Source organism: Maniola jurtina, chromosome 19 (assembly GCF_905333055.1).
Source record: "Maniola jurtina chromosome 19, ilManJurt1.1, whole genome shotgun sequence".
NCBI classification, from domain to species: domain Eukaryota; kingdom Metazoa; phylum Arthropoda; class Insecta; order Lepidoptera; family Nymphalidae; genus Maniola; species Maniola jurtina.
The window spans coordinates 6,348,819-6,365,634 of NC_060047.1; the positions used below are offsets into that span (position 1 = coordinate 6,348,819).

The window sequence follows — 16,816 nt, forward strand, 5'->3', positions numbered from 1 at the left end:
ATTTACTTATATAAGTCTATTTATTTATATATTCTAGTAATCAGCCTTAATATTACACGATAGCAAACTGATCGTACAAGAGTTCTCTCACTTTGTAATACTCTTCGGAAAGTACTCCCTCCAGAGCGACGCGACCGTTCTCCAACTAGAAAAAAAAAAAAGTCTCACTACAAAAAATTAAGCATGGTTTAAACTAAAGTTAAATTTTTTGTGGTAAGCGAGTTATGGTCTTACCACACATAATATTAAACACATGTATAAATCTATTATCTTAAGGGGTTAGCGTTTATTTAAACCGCTTCGTAAGTTTTTGTGGCAAGCCAGTTATAGTTTTCTTTATTACGATCTCCCCTCTCCACAGATAACAGAAATACCCCTTATTGCTTGTAGTCATCTATATCACAAATATCACTTACATTAAAAACATCATTAGGAAACCTGCATGCCTAAGTAAGAGTTCTGGGAGGGGCAACGCACGCACAACAGACGGAAACGTTTAAGTGCGGAAACCAGCCCAGAGAGAAGAAAGAAAAGAACTAAGAGATCTACATAGTCTTCTAATCCGCACTTGATCAGCTTGGTGGATTATGGCTAAGCCCTTCTCATCTTGAGAGTAGGTACTTGCCCGTGTTCAGTGGTGAACCGGCAATGGGCTGTTGATGATCACTCCCTCACTCACCAACCTCAGTAATAATAACGCATACTAGGAACCAATTGCTATAATCCGCTAAACCAGGCAAACACATAAATTACAATTTGCAACTGGGCATTATAAGGTCTATATCTCCTGAGGATGCTCCGGTGTCGGGGCGAAAAGTGTGTCGAGTGGTTTTGGGATTTGTGTGGTGCTGTGTGGTGGTGGTGCGTATCGCTTGCTTGGTGGCTGGCTTTTCCTGCATGTTTAGCAGTGGGAGAGCGGGCGGTGCATATCACATGCTTGTTACACCATACAGATTTGTTTGATTTAGCGGATTATAGCAAATTACGCTTTTGGTTCCTTGTATCATCGACTTCCGCAAAGAAACGCCTGCTTGTCCTAGCGGACTGAATTCCGGAAGGTCGGCAGTTCAAATTGCACGTTGCACACCTAGCACAAGCTTTACGCTAAGTTGGAGGGGAAAGGGGAGTATTAGTCATGATTAGCATGGCTAATATTCTTTCTATCAAAAAAAAAACGAACTCACCCGTCGTATCGCAATGGTTCCGTTGCAGCACTCCAACGCCCCGGCTGAGAACTCTGCGTTGAGGCCAAGTCGAGCCAAGGCGGCCCTCAGCTCCGACAGGCGCACGGAGTTGATGAACGACGCCGCGTGAGGCGCGCTGGTAGGCCCGGCTGATTCGAGCGATATCATTTCGTCGTCCGCCGCGTCTTCTGTTAATTTCATATATCCTTCATACATGTAATCCTTACTAATTTGACAAACGCGAAAGTCTGTGTCTGCTAGGCCCAAGGCCCATCAATTTAACCGATTTTATTGAGTACAGAGATAGCTTGCATCCCGGGAAAAGGCATACACTTAGATTTGTGTAAAATGTTTCTAAATGTGATAAGTGGAATGCCCTTTCCGGCGTCCGTATTTCCTGCGACGCATAACCTAAATACTTTCAAAAATGAAAAGGCATCTTCTAGGCATGCGCGCTCCAATCTAGTCTTCATCATTGCTTTTTATTAAGCGTGATTGTTGTCCATCGCAAGCCTATCTCTCGCAACAAGTGTTGTCGAGTTAGATTTTGAAAAAATCACTCACTCACTGAGTGATTTTTTTGCAACGGATTGCGACGTGACAGAAGGTCTGTTTGTCCTCTCACGACCTTCCGCACATCAAGCTATCCGTCAGTTTCACCTGTGGACATTTGCTATATCGTATTCTACTGACCGCTGCTGGGCTCCCTCGCGCGCGGCGCCGTGATGACGACCGAGAGCCAGGCCAGCTCCGCGTCTCCCGCGCTGCGCCACGACACTCCACACATCAAGCTGTCCGTCAGTTTCACCTGTGGACATTTGCTATATCGTATTCTACTGACCGCTGCTGGGCTCCCTCGCGCGTGGCGCCGTGATGACGGCCGAGAGCCAGGCCAGCTCCGCGTCTCCCGCGCTGCGCCACGACACTCCACACATCAAGCTGTCCGTCAGTTTCACCTGTGGACATTTGCTATATCGTATTCTACTGACCGCTGCTGGGCTCCCTCGCGCGTGGCGCCGTGATGACGGCCGAGAGCCAGGCCAGCTCCGCGTCTCCCGCGCTGCGCCACGACACTCCACACATCAAGCTGTCCGTCAGTTTCACCTGTGGACATTTGCTATATCGTATTCTACTGACCGCTGCTGGGCTCCCTCGCGCGCGGCGCCGTGATGACGACCGAGAGCCAGGCCAGCTCCGCGTCTCCCGCGCTGCGCCACGACACTCCACACATCAAGCTGTCCGTCAGTTTCACCTGTGGACATTTGCTATATCGTATTCTACTGACCGCTGCTGGGCTCCCTCGCGCGTGGCGCCGTGATGACGGCCGAGAGCCAGGCCAGCTCCGCGTCTCCCGCGCTGCGCCACGACACTCCACACATCAAGCTGTCCGTCAGTTTCACCTGTGGACATTTGCTATATCGTATTCTACTGACCGCTGCTGGGCTCCCTCGCGCGCGGCGCCGTGATGACGGCCGAGAGCCAGGCCAGCTCCGCGTCTCCCGCGCTGCGCCACGACACTCCACACATCAAGCTGTCCGTCAGTTTCACCTGTGGACATCTTTTTATTAACAAAGTGGCAAATAAACTGGAGGGAGGCCGGTCCTGCAGATTGAAACACAACACTGTCTCAGATCTATACGTCTTGAGAATACAGATTTTCTTGTAAATAGGAATTTCCGACAATGTAATAATTATGTGCACCGTCTTGCAATGCAATATGATATGTCACGACTGAACAGCCAAATGACACAACTCACAAGACAGATTACAGAGACGCAAAAACAAGAATAAAAATTGTCAAAGAATGAAATTATGCTTCGACTCTGCGATGTCGCGATGTAGGTAAAACTGTGCAATTGCGCTAAATAAAAGAAAATGCACGCGGAAGATGATTAGTCCGCCCAGATATAGTTCTGTACTAAGAATTCAATAAGACACATTGGAACAGAATTCGGCACGCGGGATACCGCCATATTGGTCCCTAGTATTATTACGCCCCTCCAAATAGGACTGGTAATGTGAGGACAAATAAGTAAGAAATTCTAATTATTTATAAAGCAATTTTTCATAAACAAAAATGTAGGAACCTACAACGCAGGTCAGCTGACATATTCGAATTGATCTTTTCTGATAATTCAAATAATTCAACTATCTACTGAAAATATAATTATGAATCTTACCTGATAGATGTGTGATTCAGTCGTAGCATCTATAGTATCTCCACGGTTTGGCACGAAGATTTTCTCTATGCCTTCACTTTCACAGTGCTTTCTGGAAATCGAAAAGTTATTTAAGCACATAGCACATGACAGAGGTACATGACCAACACTTCCCTTCCCAAGACACTATATAGATACAAGAAGAAGACAACTATGCATATAGCTTATGTAAAGAGTGGAACAGATGGAGCTGAGCACTATAGATTTCGCTTCAGATGTATGCTGCATAACTCGCAGCAGCAGAAACTCCCCATCGCAGCACCCCTTTAGCTCGATATATTGTATGCTAGCTCGGATGGCCACTTGGCGTACTGAACTCACTTCAACGTCATCAGGGCTGAAGTGCCGGCTCGGAGGCCTTCGATGTCTCTGAGCTTGGCGTTCGCCACCGCTCGCAGTGGAAACTCCCCATCACAGTACCCCTTGAGCTAGATATATTTATTAAATGCTGGCTCGGATAGCCACTTGGCGGAATAAACTCACTTCATCGTCATCAGGGCTGAGATGCCGGCTCGGAGGCATTCGATGTCTCTAGGCTTGGCGTTCGCCACCGCTCGCAGCGGAAACTCCCCATCACAGTACCCCTTGAGCTAGATATATTTATTAAATGCTGGCTCGGATGGCCACTTGGCGGAATGAACTCACTTCAACGTCATCAGGGCTGAAGTGCCGGCTCGGAGGCCCACAATGCCCCTGGGCTTGGCGTGCGCCACCACTCGCAGCAGAGACTCTCCATCGCAGCGCCCCTCTAGCTCAATATATTGTATGCTGGCTCGGATGGGTACTTGGCGAACTGAACTCACACACTTGCTCGGGATTTCCGTCATTTCCACTGAAAATAAATACTTTATGGTGGCTTCTTAGTGTAAAAGAATTTTTAAACATTTTGGTCATACAGCGAATGTTTTGTATCATATCGATATTTTGGGGATCAGAGATCTAGATGTTTGGCCGCCATTTGATTAATTTTGCAGACAATACAAACAGCAATGTCTTGATGATACGCGTATACGTGATCTATGAGTTAGAATATTTTACTCACATGTTACTTCTTAGTTGTTAGTAAATGTAAATATATTTCAAACACCAAATATTTTTCGTTAGTTTCATTACCGTCGGGCTCCTGTTTCTGCGGCGGCGCTGGAGGCACGTCGCGTATTTCTCCTTCAGCATCGACTATTTCAGCCAGTCTATAGTCTTCAGGCTGCAAGATGAACAAATAAATCCTGTTAAATTTTGTTGAGAATAATATGCTATGTAAACATTTCAAAATAATTGTGGAGCAGTAATCATTCACAACCCACATCTCCAACTCTAAGGCTGAGATCTATAGAATGTACTTTGATTTTGCTCAGTCTTAAGACACTGTTAAAACGAGACAACATTAAATGCTCACATCGGTCTGTCTCGTTTTAGTTCTGACTTAAGTCAGCAAAATCAAAGTACGCTCTATAGATCTGAGCCTATGTCGGATGGTTGTTGTATGTTATACTCAATTTAATTGTGACTTTAGGGTTCCGCACGTCAAGAGGAAGAACGGAGCCCTTTTAGGATCACTTTTTTGTATGTCTGTCTGTCCGTCTGTCAATAAAACCTATAAGGTACTTCCCGTTGACCTATACAGACTCATGAAATTCGGCAGGTAGGTAGGTCTTATAGCACAAGTAAAGGAGAAAATCCGAAAACCGTGAATTTGCCCTTCCCCGCCAGTCTTCTACCCACTCTACCACATCTCTAACTCACTATCCGACTTAAAGTCTGTTGGTTGCAGTAATAGTCACCTTTATAACTTCTCCATAGTCGTCAGCTCTGGTCCGCTCCTCGTGGCACGGGTACATGGCGTGGTGTCGCTTGTTGGTCTTGAAGCAGCCCGTGGGTCGCGAGTCGCTCCGCACCGGGATGTCGTGTCGTCCCGTCACTACCCACATCTCCAACTCGCTATCCGACTCGGAGTCTGATGATATACCACCTGTTTCTTCTCTAAAAACCAAAAAATTCTTAAAATTGGTAATTTTTTTGACTTTATAGATTTTTTGGATTTACGGCAAACTGAATCACTTACGGCTACTATAAATTATTCAGGTTACTACTGTAATACAAGGAAATTGTAGCTAATTTGGTTGCACAATCTCTAAATGTCTCTAATATGATCACTGGTCTATATGTAGGATAGGGTCTATGGTTTTGAATTTCTTCATACTGTCCCAGTTAAATAAAACACACTGTATATTCATGCACCATGCCACGTGGATACGTTGATTTATTGCTGTGGTTGAAGGACAAAAGCGTGAAAAATGAAATGCTCAAGGTTATTAACTATACCATTATCCATACAAAGAATAATATGTCGCCAATATGTCGCTTGTTGTGGCGTGATTGAAAGACAAACCAATAAACAAACACATTTTTGCATTTATAATATAGCTAGTGATTTACATACTTGACAGTATTGTTGACCTTCATTCTCTGTTGCTGTAGAAACTCCTCTAGTTCAGCTCCCTCCAATCGTACTCGTCTCCGAACTGTAAGCTCTAACGTCCGATCGCCGCCTTTCTCTATGAGGTCCCGCGCTAGCGTGCCTGGAGACGTTCTACAAAAGGAATGATTAAAATTGAAAACCCCCATGACTGTAACTCCAGTGGTCCCTAAAACGTGACTGAGATTTGAGAACCTGGACAGCTAACATGAAGGATTTGAGTATACTTTTGCTAATCCAATTTAAAAAGGTGATTGCTTCAGCCCCTTGAAAACACACACACACACACACACACACGTAAAACACATTAGAACCTTAAAGATAAAACAGATTCTCAGTAATTATATACTTATAGACGTGATTGTGATAGTCACAACTCACACTGCATATAATGTAGCACAAGTGCCGGTACTAGATCTACTGCTCTATACTACATTATTTGTATTTTTGAGAAAAATAGTAACAGACAATCTGCTACTATGTCGCAATCAAATCTGATTAGCTAGCACACTCACATTTTTGGCTAAAAGGGAATTGCAGTAAGAATACAATTAATTCAGCCAATTACAATAATAAAATTGTAACTGTTGGAATCATATTGGTACTAGCCCCCTGGATTGCCAATCAAGAGACAAGATTTCATGTTTAATTTTACCTTGCAGTCAAAACGATGGAATTCTGTGAATGTGGGGCCCACAATAGAAACAAGTCCCTGGCAAAGCCTGTCTCTAAGTCTGGGAAGGAGGCAAGTACAACTTTAGGCCCTGGCGTCCGGGTCACTTCACCAACTGAGTGACATAGCTGTAAATGTCGTAGCGCAAACGGGTTGCTACGGGCACCTTCGAATGCTCGTGTTAACTTGTCACTCATCCATTCTATCTGTAAAAGAAAAATATAAAAATACACATGCAAATTGTATACAAAAAAAAAACTAGTCAAGTGCAAGGTCATGAAGAGTTCCATACCATCGTACACTTTTATGTGCAAGTTAATAACAGACAGAGCCATCTATATGTGATTTAGTGAACTAATTTTTTTTTCGGAAACCCATTTTTTTTTTTTTGTAAATTACACTGATTTCTTGAGGTTTGATGGCTGGTGGCGTTTTTGAAAACAGACACTTATTTTTTAAGATTTTTTTAAGTACTGAGAGATATTTGTGTATTTAGCCATTAGCTTTATGTTTACCTGTGACTTAGCAAACTCCACAACATTATAGCTGACATTGGATAGCAGTAGCAGGGAATATGCAACAAGCCCTGAATCCTTGTTCCTCCACAACTGGTCAAGCATGTGTGCTAACTCTAGGACTCTCCCTGCTGTGTCTGTACATACAAGTACTGAACCTCCTCCTCTAAGAGTAGTAAGAATTGTTGCTGAAAACAGTAACATTTTTATTTTTTGTTTTTTAAAATAGTCAAAGTAGAGGTTTGTGTTGGGGCGCAAAAAAAAAAAAGAGTTATTAGATACTAGATACTAAATAGTTAATAATAAAACAATTAATTACTAATTAGATTCTAAAGCACTATTCGAAAGTGCTAGGCTTGCATTGCAGTCTAATTTCACAGTTATTAAATTAAATTGGACTTGGAATTTACAACTTCATTTTTTTTTACTCACTCATCAGTTTCTCATCCCTCAATCTTCTTCTTTGCTGAACATAATCAGCATTCATTGCACCAAGCAATAACAGTGATGGACGTGTAATTTTCTCTATCTCACAACCATTGAGATGCCTTTCCTTCTTGTGGTTGAAGTCAGGGGCATACACTATGTCTTCTTCACCCGGGGCGGCAATGCGCCACACTGTACCACCTAGTAGGTGACCGGCGGGGAGTGGTGTAATGCGAAGGCCTAGGCCTTTGCCTGTAAATTGCAAAAAATATATGAATTATATTTGTGTTTATCATAAATGCAAGTAACCACCTTGATTAATACACATTATAATCGAGAATAAAATATTAAGTTTATAATTACTATATGAAGAAAAATATACAGTTAAGGTTTTTCTTCGAATCTTTATGGCTTATGAGCTATAAGGCAGTTAGGGTTAGCATTTAGGCATAATAAGGTTTATAGGCAATTGCATTGTTTGTCCAACTGAAAACCTATGGCCATTAAGTTATACGAAAGTCCTCAATAGTATTGATGTCTTTTGATTCTTATGTTAGGTCTCACTTGCAGTCAAATCATCCTTTAGATAGCAATACCTTATTCAGGTTACTAATTATTATTAATTAATTAATAACTGCTTATGTTATGTACCACTTCCATATTATTGCACTTTTTAATTAATCTTTTGTGCTGTAACTATGGAAAAACAAATAAGCTTAGGGCAATAGAACTCCATATTATAAATGGGAAAGTGTGTCTGCTAGATTTCCACACCCACTCATTAAATAAATTTTGACTTTTAAGGTTCAGAGATAGCTAGCATATTGGGGAATAATATAGATTACTTTTTGTCCTGGAAAATCAAAGAGTTCAAAAGGCACCGTCTAGTAAAAAATAAAGCTTCACCTTTCATATCAATACTCTGATTATACTTCAACTGTGTAATCCTGTCAAATGCAGCATCCACATCATCTAATGTGAACAGATCAAAGTCTGACACATTCCTATGGGACTGGTAGAGATCGTACATAAACATCTGCCCCATCTTGTAAACGGGGAGGGTGGCATATATAGGGCAGTTGAGGCCAAGTTGACCCACTGCATAGGGCAATGCTCCAAGGTGTAATGGGTCAGAGTGAGAGAGAAGTACTGCATCAATGTTGTTTACATGTCTGGAAAGGAATGAGTTACTTAAATAGGGAAACAAAAAAGTGTAATTATATGAAACTAAATTTAACAGGAGTAACAAAAAACTGAATAAAAGCTGCTTAACTTTTAGTGCAATTATATTGTTTTGATCAAAACTAAGAACTTTGTCCCAATTTAAGCAGAGCTTTGGGTCCATTTTTCTTGGAAACGAGTTGAGATTTGTATTTGGTGGTTTAAAAAGGTCTCAATAAAAAAAATTTGATGAGCAGTGTAATTACAAAGTTTTGTTCGCGAGCTCCTCAATTTGCTTCCTTGACATAAACAGAACTCTATGTTTTACAAATATTTGATTACCCAGTGATGATAAACATTCTATATTAGGGATCTTAAAGATTTGATGACCCTGACACTGGTTTGATAAGAGTGAGGTCTCAAGTTTTATAATTTTTAAATTGGCTTAGGTCTGGTGTGATGGATGCAGTGTGTAGTTTGCAACTTACTGAGAAATACACCGTCTATTGAAAGGCAGTTATGTTTGCTGCTACAACAAACAGACTAAAGAGATCCATTCGACTTCCACAGTAATCCTAGAAGAGTTGTTAGATCATCACTATCTGACAGTGCTGATAATTTTAGCATTTGCTTGAAAAGTTGATGAAAATCGTAGGTATTTAAACATTTGTAAACATAACCTCATGCTTACCGTTTCAGTTCCTTTATAAAGTCCATATCGAACTTTTCGTCCCATCCGCAATCCAAAAGGAATTTGAATTCGTCCACTTGCAATACATAGCACGGTGGAGATTCATCCCCAGCACCAGAAAGACAATGCAATTTTATAATTGAAGTCATATTTTTGTACGTTTACGTTAGGTTATACCGGTTAAAATACTTGCATTATGGATAGGAAACTGTTCTAGTATAATCAGCGTTACAACTTGATGTTTGTAATATTTATGTTTTATAATATATTTTTTGTAAAACTACGAAAATCAGATCATGAAAAATTTTGCAATGCCGAGACCGGAGACGCGGTTTATTAAATTGTTTGAATAATGTTGATTTTGTGATTGTATTTGACAGCAAATTGACAGTTGAATTTGACGTCAAAACGTTCGGAAATGAGTCGAAACCACAGAATACGAATAATGTACAATATATACCTATAGAAAAAGATGGTCTTTATATAATTCAAAAGTTCTGCTGTGCCGATTAATGTATTCTTTAGAAACTTTCGGATTTGACAGCATTAAGCACAGACGACACCGCGAGTAAACCGTTAATATTGTTTGCTTAGCTTACGCAACTGTGGCCTGCGCTTTAAATAATAAATAAATAAATCTTTTATTGTTTCACCATAAAATTACAACCAAGAATTAGGTTAAACCACTGATGCCTAAAATAAGTTGTACACTCGTGTATGTTATAGGCATCAGGGCTCTCCCCTTACAGACTTGAATATTGAAAACAATAAAAAATAAAAAAATATTATTCACAACAAAAACATTTTAAACCCTGAAGCTGTAGATATTTATTTAGTAGATACAGCTCATCATCATCACCATGATCAACCCATCGTCAGCTCACTAACGAGCACGGGTCTCCTCCAGAATGAGAAGGATTTGGCACAGTCCACCACGCTGACCATGCACGGATTGGCAATCGTCACACATCTTTGAGAACATTATGGAGAAGTCAGGTTTTCAGGTTTCCTTCACCGTAATAGCAAGTAATTATATAATGTCATAAAACGTAGATACATAACTTAAAAAGTAAGAGGTGCGTGCCCGGGATCGAACCTCCGAATTCCCGTATAGGAGGCGGATGTTCAACCACTAGGCTAACCACACGGCTTTAGTGCAGCTAAGGAATAGAAAACTATCCAGATAACATGAAAAATAAAAATTGTGGGCGTAATTCAGGAATGCAACAAAATAATAAACTGTGTTTACTTCTACTAGTAACAAGATAGTTATGGCTCGTCCATCCGTTCTCGATTAGATTTGTTCAACGTAAGCATTTTGTAGCGGTGGCGACGGTGCGTCGCATATAAGTATTAGTATTAAAGTAGCCTCTAAATCGGCATTACGTCTTTAATTTCTCCCTTACATATATATGTACCTGGTGAAAATCCCAGGGTAATCTAGTGGCTCCCGTAAGAAAAGCAAAAGTGGCGCAGCCTGGTGAGGATTTTCCGGAAAAAAATCCGTAGTTTACGTGGTTTAGGAAAATCCAAAACGAACCTCAAAATTTAAAATTCTTTTGCGTCGGTCAAGCCAAGAAAAGCAATGGGAGTAGCGGTGAGGGGGTGAGTGAAACTTTTCGCCAATCCTTGTTCCAATTTCCCGTACTTTTCATATTAATAATTATTATAAGTAGTTGTTATTGTAGAGATCAAACCTTGCTCACTATAACATTGTATTGTAACGCCTGATATCACCGGATGGACTTATGCGGTCTTATCTCTATTCTAAGAATATGAATGTGCACAGAGCACTTACGTACATAGAGACTTCATTTAAATGAAATAATTTTTTTTAAATTTGTTGAAAATATATAATTGTAAGTTAAAAGGAATTGAATATAATTCATTGAGTTTTATTATTTGAAAAAAAAATACATAAGTTTTAAACTTATCTTATTGTAGCACACTACACTTTTACTCTATATTTTATAACTTATACAAATTTAATTTCTAATGCTATAATTTTATTTTATTTTTACATTGTGTTTTTATTGTGTGTTCTACTGTGTTAAATGTGTGATTATACTTGTAAGTAAAAGTGTTTATACGAAAGCCAGTTGCATCCTCTGAACATTTCATTACTCTATCATCATGGAAACAGCGGCCGTCTCATCCGTACCTAAAGAAATTGTGCAATTAATCCCTTTGTTTGGTGGTGATAAAAGACAATTAAATCTTTATTTGCGAAAATGTCAATATGTGATTGATCGGTTTAAGGGGAGTGATGAACAAAATCTTTACGTTTTTAATGTTATAACGAGTCGCCTGAAAGATGATGCAGCTGCGCTTCTCTCCGAACGGGAGGACATTGTTACGTGGTCCGCGTTAAAAGATTTGTTAATACAGCATTTTGGAGACCCGCGTAGCGAAGCTTGCATAAGTGTTGAGTTAGAGTCATTGAAAATTTATCCGGGTGAAAGTTTCCTCGACTTTTGTAATAGAATCCAAACTGTGCGTTCGTTATTGATGTCCAAAGTAAATGCATGCGACGACTTGGAGATGAAACGTTCCAAGGCAATTATATATAATAACACAGCTCTTAACGTGTTTCTGTATAATCTTCCCGAACATATGGTTAGAGTTATTAGACTAAAGGCACCCACTTCCTTAGAAACGGCCTTGAGTATGGTGCTCGAGGAAGTGAACTTCACGGAACAGTACAAGACGCGTAATCGTATGCATGGTAATAACCAATTTACGAGTTCGGGTTCAAGGCCAGCGATCGCCCAACCGTTTGGTTACAAACCCCAACTACCACCTCATTCCAAATTCAATTTTAATAACGCTCAAATGAAGATGCCTCAAATGCAAGGTCAAGGTCAACCACCAAAACCAGTCATGGGTTATAGACCCCAATTAGGTTTTCAGCCACAACAATTTGGGATTAGGCCCCCACATAAACTTGGGTACATGTCCCCACAACAATTTGGATATAGGCCTCAACAACAATTTGGGTACAGGCCTCCACAACAATTTGGGTACAGGCCTCCACAACAATTCGGGTACAGGCCTCCACAACAGTTTGGGTACCGACCCCCACAACAATTTGGGTACAAACCCCCGCAGCAATTTGGGTATAAACCACCACAACCCCAACAACCAACTAACGACGTATCCATGAGGACATCACAGCCTAAAATGCAACAAGGTTTTAAGTTAAACGAATTAACTATGACTAACGAGGAAGACAACTTACCTTATGAAGATTATTATGGTTATGACTATGACGATCAAGATAATGTTTATGACCCACAGTTAATGTGTTACCCGGACTATAATATAGAATGTGAATATGCGAACGAACAGACAGATGAACCAGTTTCCAACAGCAAGCCCACTGACCTTGAAGAAAATAATGAAGAAAATTTTTGCATAGCAGCCTCGAAGGAAATAGAGAAAGGATAGAGATAAATTGTGACACGAAACTAAAGTTACCCTACATATATATCCCTGAAATTAATGGTAAATTCATGATAGATACGGGAAGTACAAGATCCTTTGTGAGCCCCAGTATCGCGAACTCATATTTCCATGCATATACTTACCATGAACCATTCACAGTGACAAGTACACATGCATCCAGTTCACATAACGAAGTAATTCAGATTCCTTTAATGCCAACATTTAATTGCAACAAATCTCAAAAATTCTACGTGTACAGTGTAGACCCAAAGTACGATGGTTTGATAGGCAACGATCTCTTAACGCAGCTAGAAGCGGTAATTGATTTGAAACATAAAGAATTAAAGACTAAAACAGTGACAATTCCTATTGTATATAACGATACCGAGTACATTCTCGATTTACCAGCGCGCTCTGAATGTAAAGTATCATTACCAACGAATCAATATTCGGGTGATGCTATTCTTAATTTTACTGAATTTTGTAAGGGTGTAAGAATGCCAACCGCGCTAGTAAGATGTGTGAATGGTTATGCAAAAACAGTTATTCAAAACACACTTGATAAAAATATGACCCTTAAAATTACAGCTCCATTTGAGGTAGTAAAGTATGAAAATGTAGAGTGTGAGGTTAATTGTGTGAGTGATATAAGTGAATTGGAGATGGACCAATTGTTATCAGAAAATTTGAACAAACTTAGACTTGATCACACCAATGAGGAAGAACGAGAAAAAATTTACAGATTATGCCATGAGTATAAGGATATATTTTACTGTGACAAAATACCATTGACCTTTACTAACTTGATAAAACATAAAATCAGGACTAAGAATGAGGACCCAATTTATGTCAAACCATACCGACAATCCCCATTTGTTCAAAATGAAATTAATAGACAAGTCGATAAGTTACTGAATGAAAACGTAATTCAAGAATCCCATTCTCCGTGGTGTGCACCCGTACACCTCGTGCCCAAAAAGATGGATGCATCAGGAGAGGTCAAATACAGAATGGTAATAGACTATAGAAAACTTAACGACATAACCTTGGATGATAAATATCCCCTGCCTAACATAAATGATCTTTTTGATAAGTTGGGAAAGAGTACTTATTTCACTACGCTTGACTTAGCTAGTGGATACCACCAAATAGAAGTTGACGAGAAGGACAGACAAAAGACAGCTTTCTCTACACAAAATGGGCATTTCGAATTTCTGAGAATGCCATTTGGGCTTAAAACCGCCCCAGCCACATTTCAGAGAACGATGGATAACGTCTTGCGTGGATTACAAGGACTACACTGCATGGTATATTTAGATGACATTATAATTTACGGAAATAGTCTTGACGACATGATATATAACTTACGGACTGTTTTTGATAGACTCAGAGCAAGCAACATGAAAATTCAACTTGACAAATCAGAATTTTTAAGAAAAGAAGTTCTCTACCTTGGACATACAATTACAAAAGAGGGACTCAAACCTAATAACGATAAAATTCATGCCGTACTAAATTATCCACTACCTAAAACAACGACTGAGATTAAGAGTTTCTTGGGACTGGTAGGGTACTACCGACGATTTATTAAAGATTTTGCTAAAATCACCAAACCATTAACGAATTGCTTAAAGAAACGTAATCGAGTTATAATAAATCAGGAATACATCAACGCATTTAACCAATGTAAGGAACTTTTGACGCACGCCCCCCTTTTACAATACCCCGACTATGACAAACCCTTTATACTTACAACCGATGCGTCGAACGTAGCTATAGGCGCAGTACTGTCACAAGGACAACCTGGAAGTGATAAACCCATAGCTTATGCAAGCCGTACCCTAAGCGACACAGAATCGCGTTACAGCGTGATCGAAAGGGAATTGCTTGCAATCGTTTGGGCTGTAAAGCACTTTAGACCGTATTTGTATGGTCGCAAATTTTACATCTACACTGATCATCGTCCCCTAGTTTGGCTCCAATCACTGAAAGACCCCAGCAGCAAATTAACCCGCTGGAGGTTACGCTTACAAGACTTTGACTTTGAATTAATATATAAAAATGGTAAACAAAATAGCAATGCTGATGCTCTATCCAGAATAAAAATTAATGTATTAGATTCAGACAAAGAAAATCCGTCATTAATAGTAAACGTAGATGAAAAATTAAGTCACAGTGATTCATCGACAGTAACTATATCAGATTTGAGTCGAACAGCGACCGCTAGTTCTATAGAATTTAATGATAAAAATGTAAATGATTACCCGGTGCGGTCAGAATCTAGTAAAACAGATACCATCCATTCAGCTATAAATCCAGAGTCATCTGGGATACCGATTTTGAATGAGGCCATAGATACTAAACCTAATCAAATTCTAGTTTTTTCGTGGTTTAAAAACGAAATGCAGGTAAGCGATCTCTCACGTGATAAACAGAAGGTCTTAGAAGTTTTCTTACCAACAGACAACCCTGAATTAGTAAAGGAGTTTTTGATAAAGCATATAAAACCAAAAATAAAGTATTTCATTTATTTCGAAGAACAGGCACATCGTAGGCTATTTAGTAATTTAATAATACAGCTTTTTGAAGAAGGCCTGGTAAATTTTTATGAATGCACAGAACGAGTCGTATATGTTGAAGATGAAGGAGAACAGAGAGCTATAATAAATAAATACCATGAAGGAAAAACATGCCATCGTGGCATTAAGGAGACCTTAGTTAGGCTTCGTAGAAATTATTACTGGGAAAGAATGCAAGAATCAGTTACGGCAGTTATAAATAGTTGTGAAGCATGTCGGAAAATGAAATATGATAGAAAGCCCATTAAACCTATTTTACAGCTAACACAAACCCAAGATGCCCCGTTTCAGGAATTATTCATTGATCTTTTTAGCATTGAGGGAAAGACTTATTTGACTCTGATTGACGCATTCAGCAAACTAGGTCAGGCTATTGAAGTTCAAAACAAATCTACCCCTGAGGTGGTCCGTGCTTTGATGAAGTACTTCTCATTTTATGGCATACCTAAAAAAATTAGCTCTGATTCCGGTACTGAATTTAACAATGAATTGATGAAAGAATTTTTAAGCTTACACAAAATTGAACTTCACATTGGCACGCCTAACAACCCTAATTCAATGGGCTTAATAGAGCGCTTCCACTCTACTATAATTGAAATATACCGATTAGCCAAATATGAAAAGCGATTTACCGACGCGGCATCGGTGATGACCTATTCAGTTATGGCATACAATCATTCCATTCATTCTGTTACTGAACTTACTCCGTTTGAAGTTGTCTTTGGACACACTGATACAAGTAGCCCATACCGCATAGAATTAGAAAAACAGTATTTTCAAAAAATGGTTAAAGATCATGCAAAACGAACTAGAGTATTGTACAAACATCTAACGGATAAAATGGTAGCCATAAAGAAAAGGGTTAGGGAAAAGAAAGGTGGTGAAGCTAATATTGAGTTTTCTAAAGGAAACGTTATTTTTGCCAAGGATGTTAATAAGCGTAAAAGTAAAGATAAACCAAGATATATCAAAGCAAAAGTCCTAGGACGTTCTAAGGGAAATATTTTACCCATAAAAGTAGGAGAAAGGGTCACCAAAACCCCAATTAAAAACATTAAACGTCCTCCGCAGGTTCTGCTGTGTCCTGCTAGTAGCGATGCAGTCGCAGGCCCTTCATCTGCAAAAACTTGAAGAAAACCCCGGTATTTTCCCAGTCAAGGAAGGTCAAGCATACATGCAAACCGATCATTGGACTATAGTTAAGCTTATAAGTTTGGAACAAATGTCCAACGATCTAAATAGCGTACTTACAAACTACCAACGGATGTGCAGTATAATCGATTGGAACGCATCATATTCCCAAGAACTAGCGAGTATTAAAATGCATACAGACTTTACCCGCGACATAACTATAGAAAAATATAGACAATTAGTTCCACAGAAACGTTCTAAGAGAGGTTTGATAAATCCTTTGGGTTCAATTATAAAAGTGATAACTGGTAACCTGG

At 39.7% G+C, this 16,816-nt stretch overlaps 2 protein-coding genes across 2 annotated transcripts; one reads left to right on the top strand and one right to left on the bottom strand.

Annotated features, from left to right (window-relative positions):
- LOC123875123 (probable cleavage and polyadenylation specificity factor subunit 2) lies at window positions 1-9,711 on the bottom strand. Its single transcript, XM_045920791.1, has 13 exons — window positions 9,346-9,711; window positions 8,400-8,665; window positions 7,500-7,745; window positions 7,068-7,255; window positions 6,535-6,758; window positions 5,844-5,993; window positions 5,185-5,383; window positions 4,517-4,607; window positions 4,049-4,235; window positions 3,365-3,455; window positions 2,618-2,732; window positions 1,185-1,372; window positions 1-145 (listed from the first exon to the last, which is right to left on the bottom strand). Exons 1-13 carry the CDS (start codon window positions 9,492-9,494, stop codon window positions 53-55), a joined length of 2,187 nt encoding a protein of 728 aa, XP_045776747.1. The 5' UTR covers window positions 9,495-9,711; the 3' UTR covers window positions 1-52.
- Window positions 9,712-10,620: 909 nt separating this feature from the next.
- Window positions 10,621-12,793, top strand: LOC123875132. Its single transcript, XM_045920810.1, has one exon. It carries the CDS (start codon window positions 11,479-11,481, stop codon window positions 12,790-12,792), a length of 1,314 nt encoding a protein of 437 aa, XP_045776766.1. The 5' UTR covers window positions 10,621-11,478; the 3' UTR covers window position 12,793.
- Window positions 12,794-16,816: the final 4,023 nt, after the last annotated feature.